The following is a 21179-nucleotide window of genomic DNA, read 5'->3' on the forward strand; positions in this document are numbered from 1 at the left end:
TTTACTGCAATTAAACTTAAAGTCAATGTACAACAGTAATTTCTTGCAGTCTTTCTTCCTCTGAGTGCCAGTTCCTCACTGTCAGTGTTGTAATGCTTCAACCTCAAACCTAGAAAATATTATCATAAGATCAGCTTGAATATACAAATATATAGTTTACTGAAAAGGGAATGTGTTCTGTGGTTAGTGCATGAATACCTCCAGAAAAGTGTGTGTGCATGTGTGTGTTCTCCACACTACTTTCAATGACCTTGGACGATTGATAGCTCTCATCTTCATATTAATTTATCTCCAGCTCCTCTTGATTCACCTGTGCCTCACTATCAAGCCGTGCTGTCTCTCGCTTCCCCCTCACTATCTCCTCATCTGTCCTTCATCCTGTCACTCCCACTCTTGTTTTCTGTCTGTCATCTATTACAAATCCAGTGGGATGTTTTTTGTCTTTGACCCACAGTAATAACAGAATGAAACAGAAGTAAAGCTTTACACCCCACAGTTTTCCCTAAACTCCATGCATACATGTGTGCACTTCGGTGTTGCAGGGTCTCCACTGACAGAGGACAGTCCAGCTGGCTCGCCGTACGCTCTGTCAACCAGCAGCCCAGAGCACTCCCTCTCTCCACCCAGCTTCCGCCATAAAATCCACAGGGAGAGCCATGACCTGAGGGAGCCTGATGATGACCACCACACGGTAAATGCACCACAAGATTATTTGCATTTGTTTTTTTTAAGGAATGATGGACATTTGCTATTATATTATTTTTAGAAAACCTTTCATAGGCTGTAATATTTCTGTTTTGCAACATGAGTGCACAACAAGTACAGAGACATACTTGCATAATAACTTAGTCATCCTGAGCTTGCAGTTTAATGAAATTACTTTTTTTTTTCTCAGTATCCTGTCTCACTGTCTGTCTGTCACAGATGAGCAACCACAGCTCTGACCCTGAAGAGGAAATATGAGGGAGGAAAATGAGAAGACGTAGAAGGTGTGGATTATGCGCCAAACATTGAGGAAGAGAACAACCACCACGCTTCACGCCATTGCCCACCAAGACACCCAGGGTGTACATGTCAGAAAACACAGTACATTAATTATATCACAGGGGCTCAGTTTCCATAACTGTACTTTACTTAAAATAAAAACGTTCATACAGATGATTTACACAATAGATTTATAGCTGATTAACAAGAATCTTTATGGTTGTCCTGAGAGAAGGAGCGTGATTTTACTGTATCTAGAGCATAATTATAAGCAGCATACTGGGGAATTTAAGTTATAATAGTGAGTTTGCACAAACAACACTATTCCAGTAATAATCAGAATATTGCTGGGTTAATCCAAAGGAGTCAATTCTCTGATTAAAATCTTTTGTAACCAGCTTAACAGTTTATCTTATTTGCATTCTGCCTGAAAGCAGACAGGATATGCCAGGATCAGAATATACATACAGAAATAATTTATGTGTAGTCATCGGGTTTTGCTAGAAGTGTGAGAATGTATTTGACATTTTAGTAGTTCCTCCAAAGAAATTTTTTAAACCTTTCCTCTTTTCAGAATTACATATTTCTGTTCATAAAGGACAACATCAAGCCAGAAATATTAATGAAGCATGGGTTTTTATAAACTATGTAGACAGCTTACTTTAATGTTTAATGTTGCCCTTTTCAGAATAAGAGTATAACCAGAATATTATGTGTATTTACTATGAAGTGAACATCCTCTTTGTGCAGCTCAAAGTTTTCTGAAATGTAAAAGAAAAAGAGATGTGTATACCCTCAGATTTGATCTTTGTAGAGTACTTTGTGTTGACACTCAATTAAGGCCTCTTTATTGTCTACTACCAAGACATTAGAATTTAATTATTCAAAACAAATTACTATAATCACTTAGAGATAAATACTGATCATTCAGGACAGAAACAGTGTGCTTCTTCTCTGCTACTTTCTCTACTTTTAATGTGTTAGAAGAATGTTACAGCTCTCTTCCACAATTTTGGCACTTTAAGACAGTGTACAAAGGCCCAGGTCAGTGTGTAATATTGTGTATTATTGTAAACTTTGCTGTAATTGTTCAGCTGTCTGATTTTAATCTTGCTTTAGGATTTCTCATATGTTTTTTAAAGAAGATAATGATGCTATCATAATTCTTATGGTGTTACGTGTTTTGTTTGGAATCTAAAGATAAGCCAAGTGGAAATACTCGTTGTCACAGTAGTAAAAGTATTTTCATACTGACCCTAAATGCAGCTCATGGTGGTGTGTTTTTATTCTGAAAATTCAAGGCAGATACAGAGGAAATGAGTGAAACAGAAAGAAACATTTGGAAATCATGGCAATTTTGTCAAATGATGAAATCATTTGACCACATCTCTGAAAAGTGCAAATTATATATTGAAAACATAAATTTTGTCATGGCAATAATTAAATTCTATAAAAATAATTCATAGAAAATACAAATGAATGCTAATAATTTCAAGTATCACCTTGAATAGTGGATCACTAAAACATGTGATCACAACTCCACGCTGAGCAAGTAGCCCATGCAACACTGAAAAGACTCCAAAAAAAAAAACACTCTATAAAAAGACTTTATTAGAATAGAAACAGAAACTTTCTTGTTTTAAGGATGCAAGTGTGAGCTTGCAACATGTCACAACTCTTCGCTTCTAGGCCAGGCTTTCTTCACCCAGGGGGTTCTTGCTGATGAAAGCAAGAAATGTCATGAGTTTAAATTCTGAATACCAGAAATTGTGTCCAAGCACAAAAGGAAATGTAGTTTCAAATCGTTTATGTTCATGCTTGAGATTTATTGACAACATAACGTCCTGGGCAGCATGGTGGTTTGATGGTTAGCCTCACAGCAAGAAGGTTCCTGGTTTGAAACCTGTCAGGGGCCTTTCTGTGTGGAGTTTGCATGTTCTCCCCGTGCTTGCGTGGGTTTTCTCCAAGTTCTCTGGTTTCCTCCCACAGTCCAAAAACATTTAGGGTTGATTGGTGACTCTAAATTGCCCATAACAGTGAGTGTGAGTGTGTGTGGTTGTTCATCTATATGTCGCACTGTGACGGACTGGTGACCCGACCAGGGTCCCCTTAAAATATAACCAGTGAAAGACATTTCACTACTTTAGGCACATTGCTCAAAAGCACATGTGAGATTCAGAAAAAACCTAGCAGTATTTAATAGTCACCATTATTTAATTTGATGAAGAGCATTGCTCTGTCCCAAAAGATCCATTCATCCATCCATTTTCTATACCCACTTATTCCTTAACCAGGGTCATGGGGATCTGCTGGAGCCTATCCCAGCTCTCTTTCGGGTGGAAGGCAGGGGTACACCCTGGACAGGTCACCAGTCCATCACATGGCCACATATAGACACAGAAGACAAACAACCACACACACTCAGTCCTATGGGCAATTTCGAGTCACCAATCAACCTGACACATGTTTTTGAACTATGGGAGGAAACCAGAGTACCCGGAGTAAACCCACGCAAGCACGGGGAGAAAATGCAAACTCCACACAGAAAGGCCGGGTTGCAAACCCACGACCTTCTTGCTGTGATGCTACGGTGCTAACCACTCAGCCACCATGCTGCCCCGCCCCAAAATAAACCTCAAATAAAGACAAAAAAAACATAATATTAATAATCAGAATGAGAGGCTGGGGTGTGTGAGAGAAGGTAGAACACAAACTGTATTAATCTGTGAAATCCAACAGGAAGTTGTAGGTTTGTTTTTTATCAGAAGATTTAAAAAAAGACTTTGTTCTTTTTAGTATTATTATTGTACTCATTTGCATGAGTCTGAACCTCAGAGCAGTTCAATTTAATCATCCATTTCCAGAGTTCAAAGTGCTGAAAGCAAAGTGTGACAAAAGAAGCGCTTGCACAACTGGGCTTCTGTTGACAAAAAGATAAGTGCAAATGCACTGGATGTCATACTTAACAGGGCAGTGTGCAGAACTTTGTGAAAGGAACGATTGATGCTGTTAAATAAACCATAAAATTACATTTATCAGTTAGAACTGCTGGCCTAGTTTGGATTTTATTTATCAGTGCAGATGAGTGTGAGTAGACTGCAGCAACTGAAGAGTCACATTTTGTTTGAAAATAAGGTAAGGTAATTCATGTCATAAATATATTATTCATGTAATGACTACATATTAAAGTGGTTACAATAATTTGATTAATGCTGTGCATTGTACATGCAATGTGTTTTATTTCAACATACAGTACATTGTATTTTGTAGCAACTACATGAACTCTGGTGCTGAGGAAATATATTTTGTGAGAGAGGGTACAACAGGAACAGTCAACAGTTTCTTATAACAAGTTACTGGATTCAATAACTGTTCTAATTTGTAAATATATATAACAATATATAACAAATTCCAGTCAAATTAGTATTAACAACCTTGTACTGTAGCGATTAAGTGGCAACTGCATGTCCCTGTTATTCAGTCACCAATAATAAAATATGCAAATCTGTATAACAAATGCAAACAACTGCTCAAATAATGTTTCATTACATTGTTTTTCCTCTCTGTCATATTTGAAGGTTCCTGCTTTTCACAGATTTTTTTTATTACTAGCAAAGGAAGCAGGAAGCACGCTATATTCATAGATACATCAGTATGCCACGAGGTGTTGACATGGCAGTTGTCATAGATTTTGATAGAGTTGCCCTGTATAAATTTAGATGGGACTGTCATATACTGTATATTGAATTGTTCCAAAGCTATTAGCTGTTATTGATTCTCCCTGCTGGCTATTTTTGGTATTACATATTGAAACGCTGTTAATTCAATTGGTTTTGTTTAGTCTTATGATGAGGAAGAGTTAGTCACTTCTGCTAAAACACACAGCATGACCTGCAATGTGGACAGCTAATTCTTTTATGTTTCCCAGCCACTGTGTGCCTTCAAAAGCATTGCTTGTAAGTAAAGTGCTAATCTGATATTCCAATGTTTACAATAAGACAACTTAAAACATGATAAAAAAAAGTGAAAAGAGCTAATATTTTAGAAGTCTAGCTAAAGTGGTCTTAAAGAATTTATAGCAAAGGGCGAATTGATTCCTCTGTTTAATAGAAATCAAATGAGCAAGCAGAGATTGATTGATTGTGCTGTTTAATAGAAATCAAATTAGCATGTAATCATTTACAGAGTAAATTATTTAATAGAAATCAAATCTGTCTGATTTATCCTCAAGGTCATGCAGACAGGGCAAAAGAGGTCTACATTATACTGGATGACAAGAGCAACAGAACTCTAGTCTGGTCTGCTTCTTTCAATCTGTGTCAGATCAAGAAGTCAGAAACACTAATCACATACTCATCATGGAGGCTTCTAGGAGATGAGCAACTGGATTTGTAGCATAGTCTTTAGATCGTGCAAGTAGTATGATGCTTCCCACTCTTATTGAAAGCAATGACTTACCAGAAGATTGTTCTAAAATTCCTTCCCCTCAGACTGCAAGGCATCATGCTCACCTGAAATGTATTTCCCACAAAATACCACATTTGGATCCAGAAGCACAAATACTTATTTTCCTGGGACCTGATATTCTTTGTTCACATATGGTCAGAAAGCAATGCAGTGGTCTGCATAACTTTGGGTGGATCATAATAGGGGATGCCTGCCAACACACTTTAAAATAGACATCTATCATGTTATATTTCCTGCACCAGTCATATAGTTGTCAAAGAAAAAATTGCAGTGCCACATGGTTTCTCCAAGTGCCAGACCTACCTTGGGGAAATGTGCTTTAGGAAAGAGCGTATTTGAGAGAACCCAAGATTAATGGCAACACTCCCATTCAAGATACCACATCTTCCAAACAACAGAAAACAAGCAGAAAAGCTTTGTTTCTAACCTTCCTACTACACTCTCCTGCTCTCAGTCTAACTTGGTACCCATAGCTTTGAGCGTTTGTCATCGTGGGGATCCCTATTACAAGCTGTAGCATCACTATGGCGCATTGGACACCAGCACAAAACAGGGATTAATACGGCAATAGCCATGTGTTTAAAGAGGGTGCTCCTCACACTGTGGGATTCTGGATTACCGGTGCCAGAAAATCTATCCAAGGTGTGCTCCGCAAATGTGTTAAATGTATCAACCTTTGAGAAAAATCTTTGAACAAAAGCTAATTTCCGCCCTGACTTTTACTTATGTAGGGCTTGATGTGGTTGGCCCCCTTAACCATCACCACAAGACAAACATGTGGAGGCCATGCCAATAGTAAGAGGTGGGCAGTACTATTCACCTGTATGAGTACCCATGCAGTGCACATAAATGTAGGTCAATGTTACACATGAAGTCTTGTGGAACTTAATGACTGAAGTCACATCAAATCTTAATGCCAGGCCTTTGTTGCCAGTTCTTTCAGATCCTAAATCACTGATTCTGCTGATACCATCCCTCCTGTTAACATAGAAGACCTGCAATCCTCATCCCCCTCCAGGAATTTTTCATGCTCAGAACCTACCTCCTCCAGTGGAGGCAGGTTCAACATCTTAATAACTGCTTTTGGGACAAATGGAGAAAAGAAGTGCAGAACTGTGGCTTGATGGTTGCTTCACAGCAAGAAGGGTCCTGGTTTGAAACCTGGCAGGGGCCTTTCTGTGTGGGATTTGTATCTTCTCCCTGCGCTTGCATGGGTATTCTCTGAGACCTTCTTCTAATACAGTCCTGAGCACTAAAAATGATTAAGGAGATTGATTCTGTGACTGTTGGACTCTTAATATATGGTATTTAAAGTGTTTTTTCTCATTTCCAGGTGGGGAGTGTCATGTACATTGAGCTGTTCTAAAGTTATGTTACTGTTTCCCCCTGCTGGCTATTTCCTGGTATTACATACTAAAACTCTGTTAGTTCTATTGCTCTGTTTAGTCACATGATGAGGAAGAGCTAGTCACTTCTGGTAAAACACACAGCATGGCCTGCAATGTGGACAACTAATTCCTTTATGTTTCCCAGTCTTTGTGTGCCTTGTAAGTAGTTAAGTGTTAATTCTTATATTGCAATATAAAAAATAGCTAATTACAAAGCTATGTCTAAAGAAGGACAGAGCCAAATATTTGATAGAAATTGTTGTTAGTGGTTATTTTGTATAATTAAGCAGAAGTAATGGTTCTCACTGTTGGCATTCTTTATTGTTTGTTTCAGTTTTACAGGAATAGAGCTTTGCACCAGAGATGAGTGATAAACAGTAAAAACCAAGTTCACTTTACTTCTGTCTCCAACAATTTGTGCAAACATGTTTGCAAGTTCTACTAAAACAAATAAACTGAGACTAACAAACCAAGACCGATTCTGAAGATAGAGCTATTTATCTTGTCTAGTTGGAAATAAGCCAAAAATTATTTTTTGCATTTTCTTTAGATAACAGAAATGGCAGCTTCACCTAGTCCTCTGACCACCCATGTCCTCAACACTGCGATGGGTGTCCCCGGGGCGAACATGACACTCAGCCTCTATCGACAAGACCATTCCACTAATGCCTGGAGTCTGATAACCAATGGGTAATAACCTGGAAAACAGACTATAACTACAACAAAATTCACATTTTAGTTCACAGATCTTCAGTCTTAATATCTTAATGCCTCAGTCTTTAGTCTTAATTGTCTCAACAGGACCACTAATGATGATGGACGTTGCCCAGGTCTCATCACCAAACAACAGTTTACATCTGGTGTGTACAAAATGCGATATGAGACTGCTCAATATTGGGCAGGTATGGGAGAGACCTGCTTTTATCCCTATGTCGAGGTGAGGAAAGGCTAAAAAAGATTATGTATTAATATCTAGACATCATTAGCTGCAATTCTGAGGCAGAGTGCTACTTTACTTGCATGCCTATTTGTATCCTCACTTTGACTCATCGTATAATTGGGGATCTCTTTCATGCGGTTATGTTGCAGATTGTCTTCTCAATTAATGACCCTGATCAAAAATACCACGTCCCTCTGCTCCTGAGTCGTTTCTCCTATAGCACTTACAGAGGGAGCTAGAGATCAAGTGTGATGAACTCCTGAGGCCATTCCTGCATATATCAGCTGTCTCCACAACGCTGGCAGAGCCAGATCTGTCAAAAAAAGATTCATCTCAGCAGCAGACCTCCTTCATATATTGACTAAACACAATGCTATTTGAATAATTCAACATAAGTTGTTTTTTTTAACAGTTGCTTGATTTGCTAGCATAATATGTAACCACTGCTTTACAGTTATTAAGACATACAGTATCTTAATTAACCTATTATATACCATGTTTACTGCAGAATGTGTTTTTGTAATCAGCACTATTATGTACTCTGTACTCAAAAATAAACTACAAAACTCTCCTGTATAATACGAGAAATTAAATAACTGATTAATTACATCTTGAAATTTTCTTGTCTCCACAAATTAAATTGTTCAGTTCGAATAGGCCTCCACACCTTTTTTTCGGGTGAGTGGGGAGTGTGGCTCCGTGCTCGATTGCTTTAGCCTGTGTGTCCGATCAGTTCGATCTATTTTGATTACTCTCCCCTGTAGGGCCTAGCCTTCGGTTGGAGTTTAGTGTGCTTTTTATTACGTTGTCTCATCCCTTTTCGATCTTCTCGGGCTGTATTCCTGTTGTAAATCATGGCAGACGACGAATTAGAGGCAATTAGGCGGCAAAGAATGGCTGAGCTGCAGGCAAAGCACGGGGTAAGGACAAAGCATGAGTTGGGAAGCGTCTTTGCTCCCACCTTATAAGGATTTAGTGGGTTCAGTATGCAGCTAGCTAACATTAGTGTAACTAGAACCGTCATTACAACCTAACTGACGAAACGCATGTAGAGAAGACACAACTCAGTTATGAGAACCAGGCAGTATAAATGAATTGTATTGAATTCAGCAGTTAGTTCAATAAATCAAAGTAGCTACTAACTAACGTTATCTCGCTGGTCACTGCTAGTTATAACTCACACTTCTCTGGTGTTGGGGCAAAACCGACGCTATTTTGGAGTTTTGGTTAACATAACAAGTAGACAGTAAACTTGGTGGCTTATTTGGTATTTAGTATTTTTTTAATATTCTGCGACGTCCTAACCACTACTGTTGGATTTAATCTATGTTATTTTTTATATTATATAAATATAGTATATTAGTATGTTACTGGCCTTAAATCTTATAAACTATGGTCAACAGTGCCTGATCAATGAATTGGCCAGGTCGGTGTAGATCATCACAGATGTATCAGTATGGTCCTGGCTTTTTGCTTCAGGATATTATCTTGCTGACAGATAAGCCATCACCCCAGTCTCAGGTCATGTGAAATCTGGAGCCGCTTTTCTTTAAAGGCTTCTCTGTATTTGGCTGAATCCATCCTTCCCTTAGTTCTGACCAGTCTTCCTGTCCCTGCTGCTGAGAGATCCCCATAGCATGATGCTGCCTCTCCCATGCTCTACTGTGGGGATGGTATTAGCAGGTGACGAGCAGAGCCTGGTGCTCACCAAACATGGTCCTGTTTCTCCCCAAACAGCTCAGTTTTTCCTCATCACATCCAATTTTTTTTTACTTCATGCTTCAAGAGTCCTTTAAATGTTATTTGGAAAGCACCATGCAGGTTGGTCGATGCTTTTAACTCAACATGGCTTCCTTAACTGCTCTGCAATAAAGACCTGATTGATGCAGAGCTGCATAGATGGTTGTAAGCAGTGTGTGCCTTTCTAATCCATGTCCAGTCATTTTCCAGTAGACTCCAGTCCAGCTGTAGACACATCTCTCAAACAGTTAGCACAAACAGGATGCTGCCAACCACAATTTGTAGTGCCACAGCAAATTGTCTGAACACTTTTCAAAATAAGTGATTCCGGTTTTTTGTGAGTTCATTACCAAACATAAGGGAATACTGGCAGTTATGAAAGCCTCGTTTTATTAGATTGTACATCTTCCAACCTGTCTGTGACATATTATTTCAGGATGCGTCAAATAATCAGCAAGGAGAGGAGGCCAAACAAAGGTAAAATGTCTCATTCTTTTATAAGTTTAGTTATTAATATTTACTTAAATACCCTACTATGTTTATGTTTTTTTTTTTTTACAATTCTATAGTTTTTTTATCACTCAAAATACATTGCCTTTAAATGAAACTGTACTGAAACGAACTTTGTACTTTTATCTATATTTGAAAAATAATGAGAATTATAAAATAAGTTTTTTTTTTCAATTGATTTTTTTTTTTTTTTTTTTTTTTTTTTACAGAGAAACAGACATGAGGAACTCTATATTGGCTCAAGTTCTAGACCAGTCTGCCCGTGCCAGGTGTAAGTGTGCTCTCAATTTGATCTTTTAGCCTGTTGAAATTTTCCTTTAAAACTAACTCAGCAGTTCTTTCCATTTTTTCAGTGAGTAATCTTGCTTTGGTTAAGCCAGAGAAAGCCAATGCAGTTGAAAACTATCTTATTCAAATGGCTCGTTTTGGGAAGCTAGGAGGAAAGGTAAGAAAATAACATCTGAGATGAAGTGCTGTACATTGTTAAAATGTTTCCACATGCCAGCTGTGCAGTGAACAAATTTTCTCTTTTGTTCAGATTTCAGAATCAGGCTTGATTGAAATCCTAGAAAAAGTCAGTCAGCAAACAGAGAAAAAGACAACTGTCAAAGTGAGTTTCACTGAAATGACACATATGCTTGATTTGTTCTCAAGTCATGTCTTTCTTACATTTCTTTATGCTATGTACTTGTCAGTTCAACAGACAGAGAGTGATGGACTCTGATGAGGAGGATGATTACTAACTGTAAACAGAAGCCCTGGAATGAGTAATGAAATTGGGAGAGCACTTGCTTTACTGAGACTCTGATAGCATCATTGACCAGCGTGTTCCTGTTAGCTGAATCCTGGGATGCCACACCAGCTTCTGTGTCTCTGGAAACTGCATACCAAGAGGGAAAAACAATGACATAAAGTTGACATTGTTACAAATTTGCACTGCTTGTGTTTTACACTAGGCAGTCAACATTGACTCCTCTTGTCCTTTTCTCTAGGTTTTTTTTTTTTTTTTTTTTTTTCCCAACATGGCTGACTTCTGTTCTTCAAACACAGGAAGCTAGAGAAATGCAAAACCTGCTGCTGATGCATTTTGTCTAGACTGTTTTTCAGTACAATACATTGTCCTTTATTCTCATTTATTTCCCATTATCTTTGAACATGGCACTTATTTTTGTTTCTCTGATGTGTACTTTAAAGGTTTACATAAAAATAAAAAACGCCTTAAATCCATATGGTTGGTTTTGTCAGCCATTTCTAAAATTTAAGTTATGTCAAGCGTTCAGCCCAATTGAAAAGGCTCACTGAGGACACAGCTGACAGTAACATCAGCACCATCTTTGATTGCAATTTGCAATTTTGGATTTTATTTCAGAAACAAGAGTTAAACTGCCAAATGTATCCAACTACTTTTAAAATGACAAATAAAGGTTAAGAAAATGATTTTTTTGACTAAGAAATGCTTTGTTTTGATTTCAATAGCACTACTGATAATGAGTAAGCTCTGTTTTCAGAATAAATCTATAGCAATGAGCCACATTAAAGGAAGTAATTTAACTTGTTTTGGCTTTAGTTTATTAGCTGCATACATTTCTACAAATGCTATAATCTAGTGATGTGTTTTAAACTTTCTCTGAATTGTTCCTTTGCACTATTTTGCGGTTAGGTAAGAGGTAGAACAGGTTCTGCCTCAACTTGACTAGATTACTAGACAAGTTTATTCATAGTTTAATATTAAGATTTATTTATTTAATGACGCATAATGTGTGTATCGTGTTATTACAACTATAACAATATGACAAATGTACTGCAGCAATACTATATATCACAATGTATTTAAGCTTTATGCTTGTATTTCTTACATATTTCGAGATACAGTAACATTATTTACAATCCTTTTGTTACTTTTGTGTATCTTCATTTGCTGTCCTTTGGCTGTGGTAATACAAATCTGACTAGTGAGATGTTCCGAGCCAAACGCTGTGTGGGATGGTTCCTCTCCTTGCCTCAGTTTCGCACGACTGTGGTCAGATGACTTCTCATTGGCCATTTCAGCAGGTTAATGAAAATGGCTCGACTCTGATTGGTGGCAATGTTAACCACATGTTCAAAACTAGCCAATGAGGAGGCACGTCGAGAAAACGTAACAGGGACGCTATAACTGCTAAACAGGACAGCAGCCGTGTACATCGTATTTCATAACATTCAGTTACAGTTTTATTAAAATCGGCTTCTTTTACACGCAAAGCAATGCCTGGGGACAGTATGGACAAGCCAAACATAGTTACATGCACTGCTCCTGTGAATATAGCTGTCATCAAATACTGTAAGTCTCACTTCGACTTGTGTTCGTGTTAGTAGCTTTAGTGTAAAGAGACGTCCTTTAAAATCTTTTATAGCTAACGTGTTTGTTGTGTGGTGACTTGAATGTCATGTGTCACTGAATACTGTAGCAGTTATATTAAAAATGGATTTAGAGTCCTGTGCAACATCCACATCTATATTGTCCAGTTGTGTCACTGTCAGAGTAACGTTACCTCAGTTATGCACTGTGTATAAAACTCATTTTCTTTTCAGGGGGGAAGAGAAATGAAGAATTAATTCTTCCCATTAACTCATCTTTGAGCGTCACATTGCACCAAGACCAGGTATTTAAGCAACGTTTTTGTTAATCAGACTATGAACCTTTTGAGTGCAGGACAAGTCAGCGTTCTCAGTGTGCATATGTGCTTTCCTGAAATACTGACAACATACTGTACACTCATTATTTAGATTTTGGAAAATATGGACTTTTAAATGATTCCCAAATAATGGGAAATTGTATCATAGGATGTGCAGTTATGGATAGATTACTGAACTGGTCTACTTGTGCGAGTAGGGCCATAGGCCAGAGAATCATGGGGGGCTCTTAAACTTTCTGTTGGAAAGTAATACAAATGACTACAAAATCATTACAAAAATCCACAAAATGGGAAAACAAATTATGATGTGAAACTACAAAATGACTTAAAAATTAAAAAAAAACAACATTAAAGAAAGTAAAGATAAAAAAAATCACAACAAAGAGATGTAAATTGAGTACAAGTTGATACAAAACAATTACAAGACAACTCACATGAACTTAGCACAAGTTATGTGGTTGCACAATGTGTTTGTCTTATTCATGTGGAAACATCAAGTTCTCACAGGATCCATTAGTGTGCAGGCTTTATTCAAATTTGACAATGTATTAGTGATAAGACTGCTACAGTTTGATAAGATCTCCCTTGACTTACATCTGCTCTTTAGCTGAAAACAACCACAACAGTTGCAACCAGCCGATCATTTCAGGAGGATCGGATATGGCTCAATGGAAAAGAGGAGGACATAACCCATCCAAGACTACAGTCCTGCCTGAGAGAGAGTGAGTCCTGTCCGTTTTATATTTCCTCTTAAAAAGCACAGAGCAAACAAAAACTGGGAGTTAAAAAGAGTGCATTCTACAATTTCATTTTTTAATGCTCTGTATTTAGTTCGACGACTAACCCGGAAGAGGCGCAATGATGGAGTTCCTTGTTTGGATTTGAGTTGTTTGTCTCACAAAGTCCGCATCTGTTCTGTTAACAACTTCCCCACTGCTGCTGGTCTTGCCTCTTCAGCTGCAGGATTTGCCTGCCTAGGTGAGAATGTGTGTGTAAGCCATGTTTCAGTGCATAGTTGAAATTACATTAATAACACTAGTACCAATTTTATTTAAATTTTAGCATCGGCTATAAGCATAGTAGAAGAAAAGTTCAAACTATATTATGCTGCCTCTGTTAGCCCATTCCTCATTGTGGATGGTGGCTCTTTAACTAGATGAAGAATTTTTGTTATACAAGATGTAAATAACATAGGGAAGGAAATGCAGACAACTATCTTATGTTTGATGCATCTCCACTTTATCCCGGGCTCCTCTACTTTTATCCCTCTATTGTCCCTGTGTTGCAGTTTACACTCTGGCTCAGGTGTTTGGCGTAGAGGGGGAGTTGTCTGGGATTGCTCGGCAGGGCTCAGGCAGTGCATGCAGGAGTATGTATGGCGGGTTTGTCCAGTGGATCATGGGAAACCAAGATGATGGCAAGGACAGTCTAGCCCAGCAGGTGGAGCCAGAGACTCACTGGCCTGAGCTCAGAGTACTTGTATTAGTGGTAAGTTTGATTTGGTGTGTGTATGTGTGATTTTTTTTTTTTTTTTTTTTTTTATGTAACATGTAGAGTCCATGGACTGCTGTATAATATGCAGACTTGAAATGAAAATAGTAAAACATTAGACCAGGTGTAAGTCATGTGTTTTCATACAGGCTAGTGCAGAGCGGAAACCAGTAGGCAGCACCTCTGGGATGCAAACCAGTGTAGAGACAAGCTGTCTCCTAAAGGTACTTTGTTCACTCTGCAACATGCATAACAGTGCACTAACATTACAGTCATTATTGCTGTCTGAAAAAGATATTACTGATGTATTGATTTACATTGCATTTAAACACAACTGATACTTGATACTTTCAAGATGGTCAATGTCCATCGTTTCTCTGTCTGTCTGTCTGTCTGTCTGTGTGTGTGTGTGTGTGTGTGTGTGTGTGTGTGTGTGTGTATGTATGTATGTATGTATAGCACCGGGCTGAGTCTGTTGTCCCAGGGCGGATGGCAGAGATGATTGAAGCGGTGCAGAAAAAGGACTTTCCCACATTCGCTGAGCTAACCATGAAGGACAGTAACCAGTTCCATGCCACCTGCCTTGACACATACCCTCCCATCTTCTACCTCAATAGTGTGTCCCATCAGATCATCAGCTTGGTGCATCGGTATAACGGGCACTACAGGGACACAAGGGTGAACAACTTCATTGTTCTGTTGCTAAGAAAGTGCATAAAATATCTTCTTTTGGTATTAATCTGTTAATCCATTTGGACAACTGTCTGTTTAACCTTTTGTTTAAATATGCAATAAAAACAAAATAAAAGAGAGCAAATGTTATTTTCTGGTGTTTGCATGTAGTTTCAGTTATCTGCAAAACGAATAGAAAAGTTAGGTTATTCAGATATTCAATAGTTGGAAAATTGTTGGAAGTCGCATAAGTTACAGAAAAAACATGCAAACTACAAACATACTTTATAAATTCTCAATTTGTCTGCATGTGTCTCATTTTAATCCATTTCTTACAGTAAACGTGTGTAATGCAAGCCTCTGGACTTTTGTATGATCGCTACTGAGCATGTGCCTTTTTTTTTCTGTGTTAGAAATTTGCTGTTCACAGAGCAGAATTTTTCAAATGGTGTAATGAAGATATGAAACTGTTTATGTCCTTTTTAGGTGGCCTATACTTTTGATGCAGGACCTAATGCTGTGATCTTCACTCTGCAGCAGCATGTCCCCGAGTTTGTCCAGGTGCTTAAACATTTCTTTCCCCCAGAGACCAAAAGAGAACAGTGAGTTCACAGCACACTTACTTAGCCTGTAATGTTATTCAAGTAAATGTATGACCCTGTTGTATCAATTAAGATTTATTCTTTCAGTCTTTTTAAAATGTGTCATTGAGCATTTCATCCTTCCCCACAGGTTTATTAAGGGGCTTCCTGTTAACCATGCTGCTCTTTCTGAGGAGCTGAAACAGACCATTGGTTTAGAGCCCATGCCAAAGGGTATACGCTACATCATTAGTACCAAGGTACATACATGCAGATGTAATTACTCTCTGGCTCAGTTTTTTTTCATTACCTTAAATGGCAACTGAAAATCAGTGTTTGTGTTTCTTGCTATATCTACCTGCACAAAATACAGTAGAAAGACATGAAATGTCAGTTGTGAGATTGTGGTACTTTCGTAGAATTTTTTTGCACATTTTATCTAATAGTTCCTCTAATTAATGATGCAGCTCTAGAGAGACAAGCCAGTGTTGGACCTTTGAATGGTTTAATCTTACAGTACTGTTTATTTAAGTTTAGGTGTCATTACAACATGCTTTTAAATAATATTGTTTTTTTTTAGATGTCAGCACTTGTGGTCAGTGACGTGATCTTCTCTTACGTTGTTTTTAAGGCTGGACCAGGGCCATGTGTTGTTGAGGATCCTACCCAGCATCTGCTTGGATCTGATGGGTTGCCAAAGAAATCCATGTGATGTCCTGCAGCCCTAAGCAGACAAGCAAAAATCAGAAAACAGAAATCAAATTTGCATGTGTCATTTGTCCATAGGTTTTTACAAATCACACTATGTGCTCTTTTGCCATTATGGATATTAATATAAATTCCTTAATTTCTCAAACTGTGTTGTCTTCTAGTCTTTTCAAACTCCATCAAACTGTGTTCTAAAAATAAAATACAAATTCAATACAAATGTAAATTTATACAACTGTAAGAGATAAAATGGTAAGAAATGAGAAGTAGCAGGATATTAAAATGACATGGTAAAAAGGTAAACAAGGTCCATATAGGATGTGACATCAGTTTTATATCATACTTAGCAGAATGTGGGGGAGTTATACAGTTTGATGGCCACTGGGAGAAAAGATCTCCTCAATTTCACTGTAATCTGGCACAAACTGATTGGGCTCCTCTGCTCAACCAGCACAGTATGCAAGGGTGAGAGGGGTTGTCCAGTACAGAGAGGAGATTAGCAACATCCTGCTCAGCCACAACATATAGAGGGTCCACTCCAGCTCTGTGCCCAGCATAGAACCAGTCCTCCTGATCAGTTCTTCCAGCCTGTACATGTCTGCCTTTATAATGCTGCTGCCCCAACAGACCACAGCATAGAAGACAACACTTGCTACCGCAGACTCACAGAACATGCACAGCTAGCCATTGGAAGACATAAGCCTCCTGAGGAGATGGGATATTAAGATATTAAGATATTTGAATAGCTATGATGCCATCTCCAGATTAGGGTAAAAAAAAGAAAGAAAAAGGAATTAGTTGTATTAAAATGGAGTATCTCTGAAAAGATTTAGACCTCGCCCAGCGGGACTTTCATAGCATATTGTTGACGACGTAGGGTTATTAGTTTACCTGTATGGGAACTTTCAGCACTTTAGCCCCTCCTTTCTCTCTCTGTTCTGCCTCACTTCTCAGACATGACGCCTGAACAGGGACTGGCTAACGTAGGCCCTGCCTCCCACACCTCACGTCTCACAAATAGCTGTTCTTCCTCGTAGGAGCAGAGGTGTTGAGTCGTTTGTTGTGGAGCGTTTCAGTCTTCTGCAGTGAGTGTGTTCAGGTGAACGCAATGGGCAAAATAGAGTGGGCGATGTGGGCCAATGAGCAGGCTCTGGCTTCGGGACTGAGTGAGTATTAATAAAAACTTTGTCTGAAGCTGAAAAAAAATAGCGTTTACTGAGACGAATAGAAATTAAGTTGAATTTAAATACACTATTGTTTTAGTTTGTTTTCACGGCACATGCCACTCATTCTTTTTATTACAGTATTATAAAACAAAGTACTGATAAATGTTATTGTATTTTTAATAGAAACGTTTTGGGTGTAGTCAAAAGGTGCATGTTTTAATTTTACCTTCCTGTTTCCTTCTTTCAGTTCTCCTCACAGGAGGCATTGTAGGGGTGGCTGGACAGTTCAGAGGTTGGCAGTTTGCTGCTTATGCAGTGTATCCTTTGTAGTTTTCATAAACCCCTTTCACTTTTTGTACCAAAACTGCACAAGAAAATTACAGCTATACCCACTTAGTGGACTACTGGTCTTTAAATACCCTGCCATGCGGTGTAAGAATTCAAAAATCGGAAATATAAAAGCAGCAGGTGGCCAGTTATTAGTGAAATTTTGTCTTGTATTTAAACATATTAGGGCTTGAATTAATATATATTAAGTGTCAAACATGTCTGTCTCTATTAGGATACAAGAAACTATTTTTCTGCATTGGTGAAATGACAACCATTGCATTCTTGACATATTTTGCATATATTGTCCTTTAGATCAGAAACAATTGGTCCATTGATTTATTTCTTTTCTTTACCTGCTCAGTCTGTTCAGGGTAATGCATTCCAATTCACAGGTATTAAGTGACTTAGAGAAACTCTGTGATGAAGCAACCTTGACAGATAACTAGTGCAGCCGGAGTGTTTGTGTGTCTGCTCGAGTATCCTAGAAGTAAGCGGTCCAAGGGCACAAGTGTGGCGAGAACGTAAGTGTGTATTTAATGCTTTTGCAGCACATGGTCTGTGCTTTAATGGACAAGCTCTGTGATAGTTGCCAGTGAAACTTATTGCTCTCTCCTGCATTTTTTTTCCAGGGGCCAGTACTGCTTCACTGTGTGTGTAAAGGCCTTTGGGCCACTGACAAGGAACTATTATATCAGAGCTTTTTTACATGCTGCGTGAGTTCATTATATCAGCCAGTTTACTTTGTTAAACAGCATTCCTCTAACTCACAGTCTCTTAAAACAACTTGTCACTGCTTTTGCTCAAAATCTCTTTCTGTCTTTCTTAGAATCAGTGTACCTGGGGGTTTTATGCTTGCTACTGTTCTCGGATGTGTCTGCCTCGGCATTGCCAGCCTGATTTACCTTGCTGTAAGTTGGTAGCTTTTTCCACATTAATCTCCACAGTCTAGCAGGTTAAATGTTGTCACCTTTGATAAAATCTACAGCTGAGGCAAGAAGTGGCCAATGGAACAAGGAAATAGTAAAAGGAAGAGATTGTTTCATTATACTGGTACCTCTATTGAGACATTTCCCTGTAGTTTTGAAATCTGACCATGACAGGCGGGTGACAGAATTCTTCAACAATTCTAAATGTGACAACCTAAATTATTAAGCTTTCCAGGAAGTATAGTTTATCTAAATGTGATTATACCAACCCCAGTGAGAACACAAGCTAAGTGCCAGGAATATGAACAATACGTTTCAATCATGCCTACCCTCATCTTACATCTTACAGAACTGTATTCTTTTTCATCATCTTCTTGCTTTTCTAGGCTGCTATCCGAGGTGAACACTGGGAACCCATTCTTCCACATAAAGAAACCCGAAAGCCTGTTGCAGAAAGCATCAAGAATCCCCCACAGAATCCACCTCCAAGACCTCCTCCAGAGATGCGTAGGAAACGGGTGGACGACCTGGAAGGAGCAGCCTATGACAACCCTATTTCTGTTACTGCCAATGAGTAAACAGTCCAGTGCTTCCATCCTATGTATCTCTTCTCCTGCCTGCCTGAGACTGTGTGTACAATTAATCCCATAAAAATCAGTTATAGTAGGACATCGACATTTAGTGAAGCTAATAACCAGATAACATATTGGATCCACACCTTCATACCTCCGCTTGCAGAAAAATACCTTGGAAAGAGAGAAAGTGTTTCTTAGAAAGAATGAAGTGAGAACACATAGGAGATAATGTGTCATATTTTACATTTGAAATAAATTGCTATATTTACTGCTGTTATAAACCACAGCAGTACAAATGAATGTAAAAAACCAATACCTGTTTTGTGACCCGACCACTGTAAATTTTGATCTGTGTATTCTGTTGTGTTTCCAAGCAAGATCATGCCATCTATTTTGTACAGTCTGATATTAATGATTTTTAATGTTTTTTCTGTACATCAGTCTTGTAAATAAATCCCATGTGCCACCTTGATTCATTATCTGTCTTATGTTAGTACTTTCATGTCTTAGTTTTCAAGTTCCCTTTGAGAGCTATTTTAAGTAATGACTTTTGCAACTTCCTCCTTTCACAAACATACTGTATTTCAATACTTCAGAATTTCCTTTTCTCATCTGAGTATTTTGTTTCTCACATTGTTCATAAAATTTCATAGCATTGTTCTCTTATGTTAGAAAAATGTGAGTATAGTACATTTGGCTTAACTGCTCGTTGTTGCACAAGTTTTTTTTTTTTTTTCTTTTTTGGTCACAGTTGACCTGTTAAGCAGCTGGAGTCTGTGTGGAAACCACAGATGTAAAATAGTACTTCCCATTTTAGTTGGTGGGGCTGCAACATGAGACACACTACCTATGTCCAGTACTGATTATAAGTTTAATTGCTATAGTGTCTTGTACATCATCACTTTATAATTAGTCAATACAATATGATGTAATTCTCTAAATTACATTTATGTTCCATCTGCTGTGATTAAATTCATGACATTAAAGGTATTTAAAAGTTACCTGTTTTGTTCAGCCTCTTTTTGCTCAGGTTAGGTTAATGCTAACACCCCCTGCTACATGTATGATCTACAAACCGATGATATACAGAGCAGTAAATACATTGTATTAGATTTTCAGGAAAGGTCAGGCATTTGTGGTGTTTAGACAGCACCATTCACAAAACAACACAGTTTCAAAGTACTTATAGACTTTAACCATAAGGGAAATTTAAAACAATAGACTTCAACTGAGGAAGATTAGTAAGAAAAGTGGAAAAACAGAGATGAGAAAGTCATAAATTATTTATTTTTACTTAGGTTATTTTTAAGTTTTGGTTAAAAGGTCTAACATCAACATTTGTTGGTCATGTACCCAGAGAGATATTGACAAGCTTGAGGCTGACTCACCAGGTTTGTGGCGTCTACAAAATCAACCCAACCCACTGGGCTGCACAAATGATGTGGTCTATAAAAGGAAGAAATGAAGTGAAAATGAAGTTGTTTCCTTATTTCTTTTTCTACATCATCTGTGTATCAATCTTCTACTGTTCTGCTGTATATGGCCAAATGCTTTTGTGTTTAATCGTCTGTGCCAATTGTTTACACTAAGTGTATGTATCATTGACTTGCATTCTGTATTCCCTACTCTACATATTGCTTGTCTCTTTGGTGTTGTTTTACCCAACCATTTTTCAGTAGTGTTAGAAGTAGTGTTCCAAGTGTTAGAAATACCTCTGAATATAATGGCATCCAGCAAAGCAAAATTTAACTATGACCTCAATAATCAATACATAATTTAATTTATAGGCCTATATTAGAATAGAAAAGAATAGAATAGAATAGAATAGAAAGTGCTTGGTGAGTGCAAGTAGGCCTGTCTACCTGATTTATGTTGTCTGTTGTTTTATTGGAATATTAATAAATTATTTTGTATATGACCTTAGAGAAAGTAGTTGAAAATGAGTCACTACAGCACATTTATAGGGCTGTTGATTAGTGTTTATTGTCTCCCTGTACATGGACAACACTTTCAGAGTTGCTGAGGC

General features: G+C 38.0%; 5 protein-coding genes and 1 long non-coding RNA gene across 11 annotated transcripts in view; 5 read left to right on the top strand and 1 right to left on the bottom strand.

The window, feature by feature from the left end:
• Positions 1-2249, top strand: part of LOC113138304 (heterogeneous nuclear ribonucleoprotein C-like) — a 33756-nt gene extending 31507 nt beyond the window's left edge. For 2 of the 3 annotated variants that reach the window (XM_026320624.1, XM_026320622.1), the window contains 2 exons: positions 543-691; positions 925-2249. In XM_026320624.1, the coding sequence (XP_026176409.1) occupies positions 543-691; positions 925-963 (188 nt within the window). In that variant the 3' untranslated portion in view covers positions 964-2249. Of the gene's footprint in view, positions 1-542; positions 692-895 lie in introns of all 3 variants that reach the window. The other variant, XM_026320623.1, reaches the window with a different exon arrangement.
• Positions 2250-3933: 1684 nt separating this feature from the next.
• Positions 3934-8386, top strand: uraha (urate (5-hydroxyiso-) hydrolase a). 4 transcript variants are annotated; one of them, XM_026320565.2, is made up of 5 exons: positions 6671-6998; positions 7174-7216; positions 7390-7529; positions 7641-7776; positions 7929-8386. In XM_026320565.2, the coding sequence occupies exons 3-5, from the start codon at positions 7399-7401 to the stop codon at positions 8016-8018; spliced, it is 357 nt and encodes a 118-aa protein (XP_026176350.1). In that variant the 5' UTR covers positions 6671-6998; positions 7174-7216; positions 7390-7398; the 3' UTR covers positions 8019-8386. The 4 variants fall into 4 exon arrangements, with proteins under 4 accessions (XP_026176348.1, XP_026176347.1, XP_026176350.1 ...); XM_026320563.2 differs by lacking the exons at positions 6671-6998; positions 7174-7216 and adding an exon at positions 3934-4119; XM_026320562.1 differs by lacking the exons at positions 6671-6998; positions 7174-7216 and adding an exon at positions 4857-4940.
• Positions 8387-8510: 124 nt separating this feature from the next.
• Positions 8511-11466, top strand: pdcd5 (programmed cell death 5). Its single transcript, XM_026319964.2, has 6 exons — positions 8511-8699; positions 9956-9996; positions 10239-10300; positions 10383-10474; positions 10568-10639; positions 10725-11466. The coding sequence occupies exons 1-6, from the start codon at positions 8634-8636 to the stop codon at positions 10770-10772; spliced, it is 381 nt and encodes a 126-aa protein (XP_026175749.1). The 5' UTR covers positions 8511-8633; the 3' UTR covers positions 10773-11466.
• Positions 11467-12146: 680 nt separating this feature from the next.
• Positions 12147-16176, top strand: mvda (mevalonate (diphospho) decarboxylase a). Its single transcript, XM_026319962.2, has 10 exons — positions 12147-12349; positions 12601-12671; positions 13312-13426; positions 13536-13682; positions 13993-14192; positions 14345-14419; positions 14655-14873; positions 15354-15469; positions 15600-15708; positions 16080-16176. Exons 1-10 carry the CDS (start codon positions 12274-12276, stop codon positions 16158-16160), a joined length of 1209 nt encoding a protein of 402 aa, XP_026175747.1. The 5' UTR covers positions 12147-12273; the 3' UTR covers positions 16161-16176.
• On the bottom strand, positions 14723-20582 carry LOC113137946 (uncharacterized). The gene is made up of 4 exons (XR_003296422.1): positions 20542-20582; positions 20156-20221; positions 16068-16172; positions 14723-14857 (listed from the first exon to the last, which is right to left on the bottom strand). It is a non-coding gene; the product is annotated as an uncharacterized LOC113137946 (long non-coding RNA).
• On the top strand, positions 17163-19625 carry cyba (cytochrome b-245, alpha polypeptide). Its single transcript, XM_026319963.1, has 6 exons — positions 17163-17322; positions 17570-17639; positions 18099-18173; positions 18282-18365; positions 18479-18560; positions 18965-19625. Exons 1-6 carry the CDS (start codon positions 17265-17267, stop codon positions 19154-19156), a joined length of 561 nt encoding a protein of 186 aa, XP_026175748.1. The 5' UTR covers positions 17163-17264; the 3' UTR covers positions 19157-19625.
• Positions 20583-21179: the final 597 nt, after the last annotated feature.

This window comes from Mastacembelus armatus, chromosome 3, assembly GCF_900324485.2.
Source record: "Mastacembelus armatus chromosome 3, fMasArm1.2, whole genome shotgun sequence".
NCBI lineage: Eukaryota > Metazoa > Chordata > Actinopteri > Synbranchiformes > Mastacembelidae > Mastacembelus > Mastacembelus armatus.

Coding starts and splice junctions, on each gene's coding strand:
- uraha (XM_026320562.1), top strand. CDS start 4,881: ATGTGGACAGCTAATTCTTTTATGTTTCCCAGCCACTGTGTGCCTTCA. Junction 7,530..7,640: donor TGGAGTCTGATAACCAATGG/GTAATAACCTGG, acceptor TTGTCTCAACAG/GACCACTAATGATGATGGAC. Junction 7,777..7,928: donor GCTTTTATCCCTATGTCGAG/GTGAGGAAAGGC, acceptor GTTATGTTGCAG/ATTGTCTTCTCAATTAATGA.
- pdcd5 (XM_026319964.2), top strand. CDS start 8,634: ATGGCAGACGACGAATTAGAGGCAATTAGGCGGCAAAGAATGGCTGAG. Junction 9,997..10,238: donor GGAGAGGAGGCCAAACAAAG/GTAAAATGTCTC, acceptor TTTTTTTTACAG/AGAAACAGACATGAGGAACT. Junction 10,301..10,382: donor CCAGTCTGCCCGTGCCAGGT/GTAAGTGTGCTC, acceptor CCATTTTTTCAG/TGAGTAATCTTGCTTTGGTT.
- mvda (XM_026319962.2), top strand. CDS start 12,274: ATGCCTGGGGACAGTATGGACAAGCCAAACATAGTTACATGCACTGCT. Junction 12,350..12,600: donor TATAGCTGTCATCAAATACT/GTAAGTCTCACT, acceptor TTTTCTTTTCAG/GGGGGAAGAGAAATGAAGAA. Junction 15,470..15,599: donor CCAGAGACCAAAAGAGAACA/GTGAGTTCACAG, acceptor CCTTCCCCACAG/GTTTATTAAGGGGCTTCCTG.
- cyba (XM_026319963.1), top strand. CDS start 17,265: ATGGGCAAAATAGAGTGGGCGATGTGGGCCAATGAGCAGGCTCTGGCT. Junction 17,323..17,569: donor GGCTCTGGCTTCGGGACTGA/GTGAGTATTAAT, acceptor TCCTTCTTTCAG/TTCTCCTCACAGGAGGCATT. Junction 18,366..18,478: donor AGAGCTTTTTTACATGCTGC/GTGAGTTCATTA, acceptor TGTCTTTCTTAG/AATCAGTGTACCTGGGGGTT.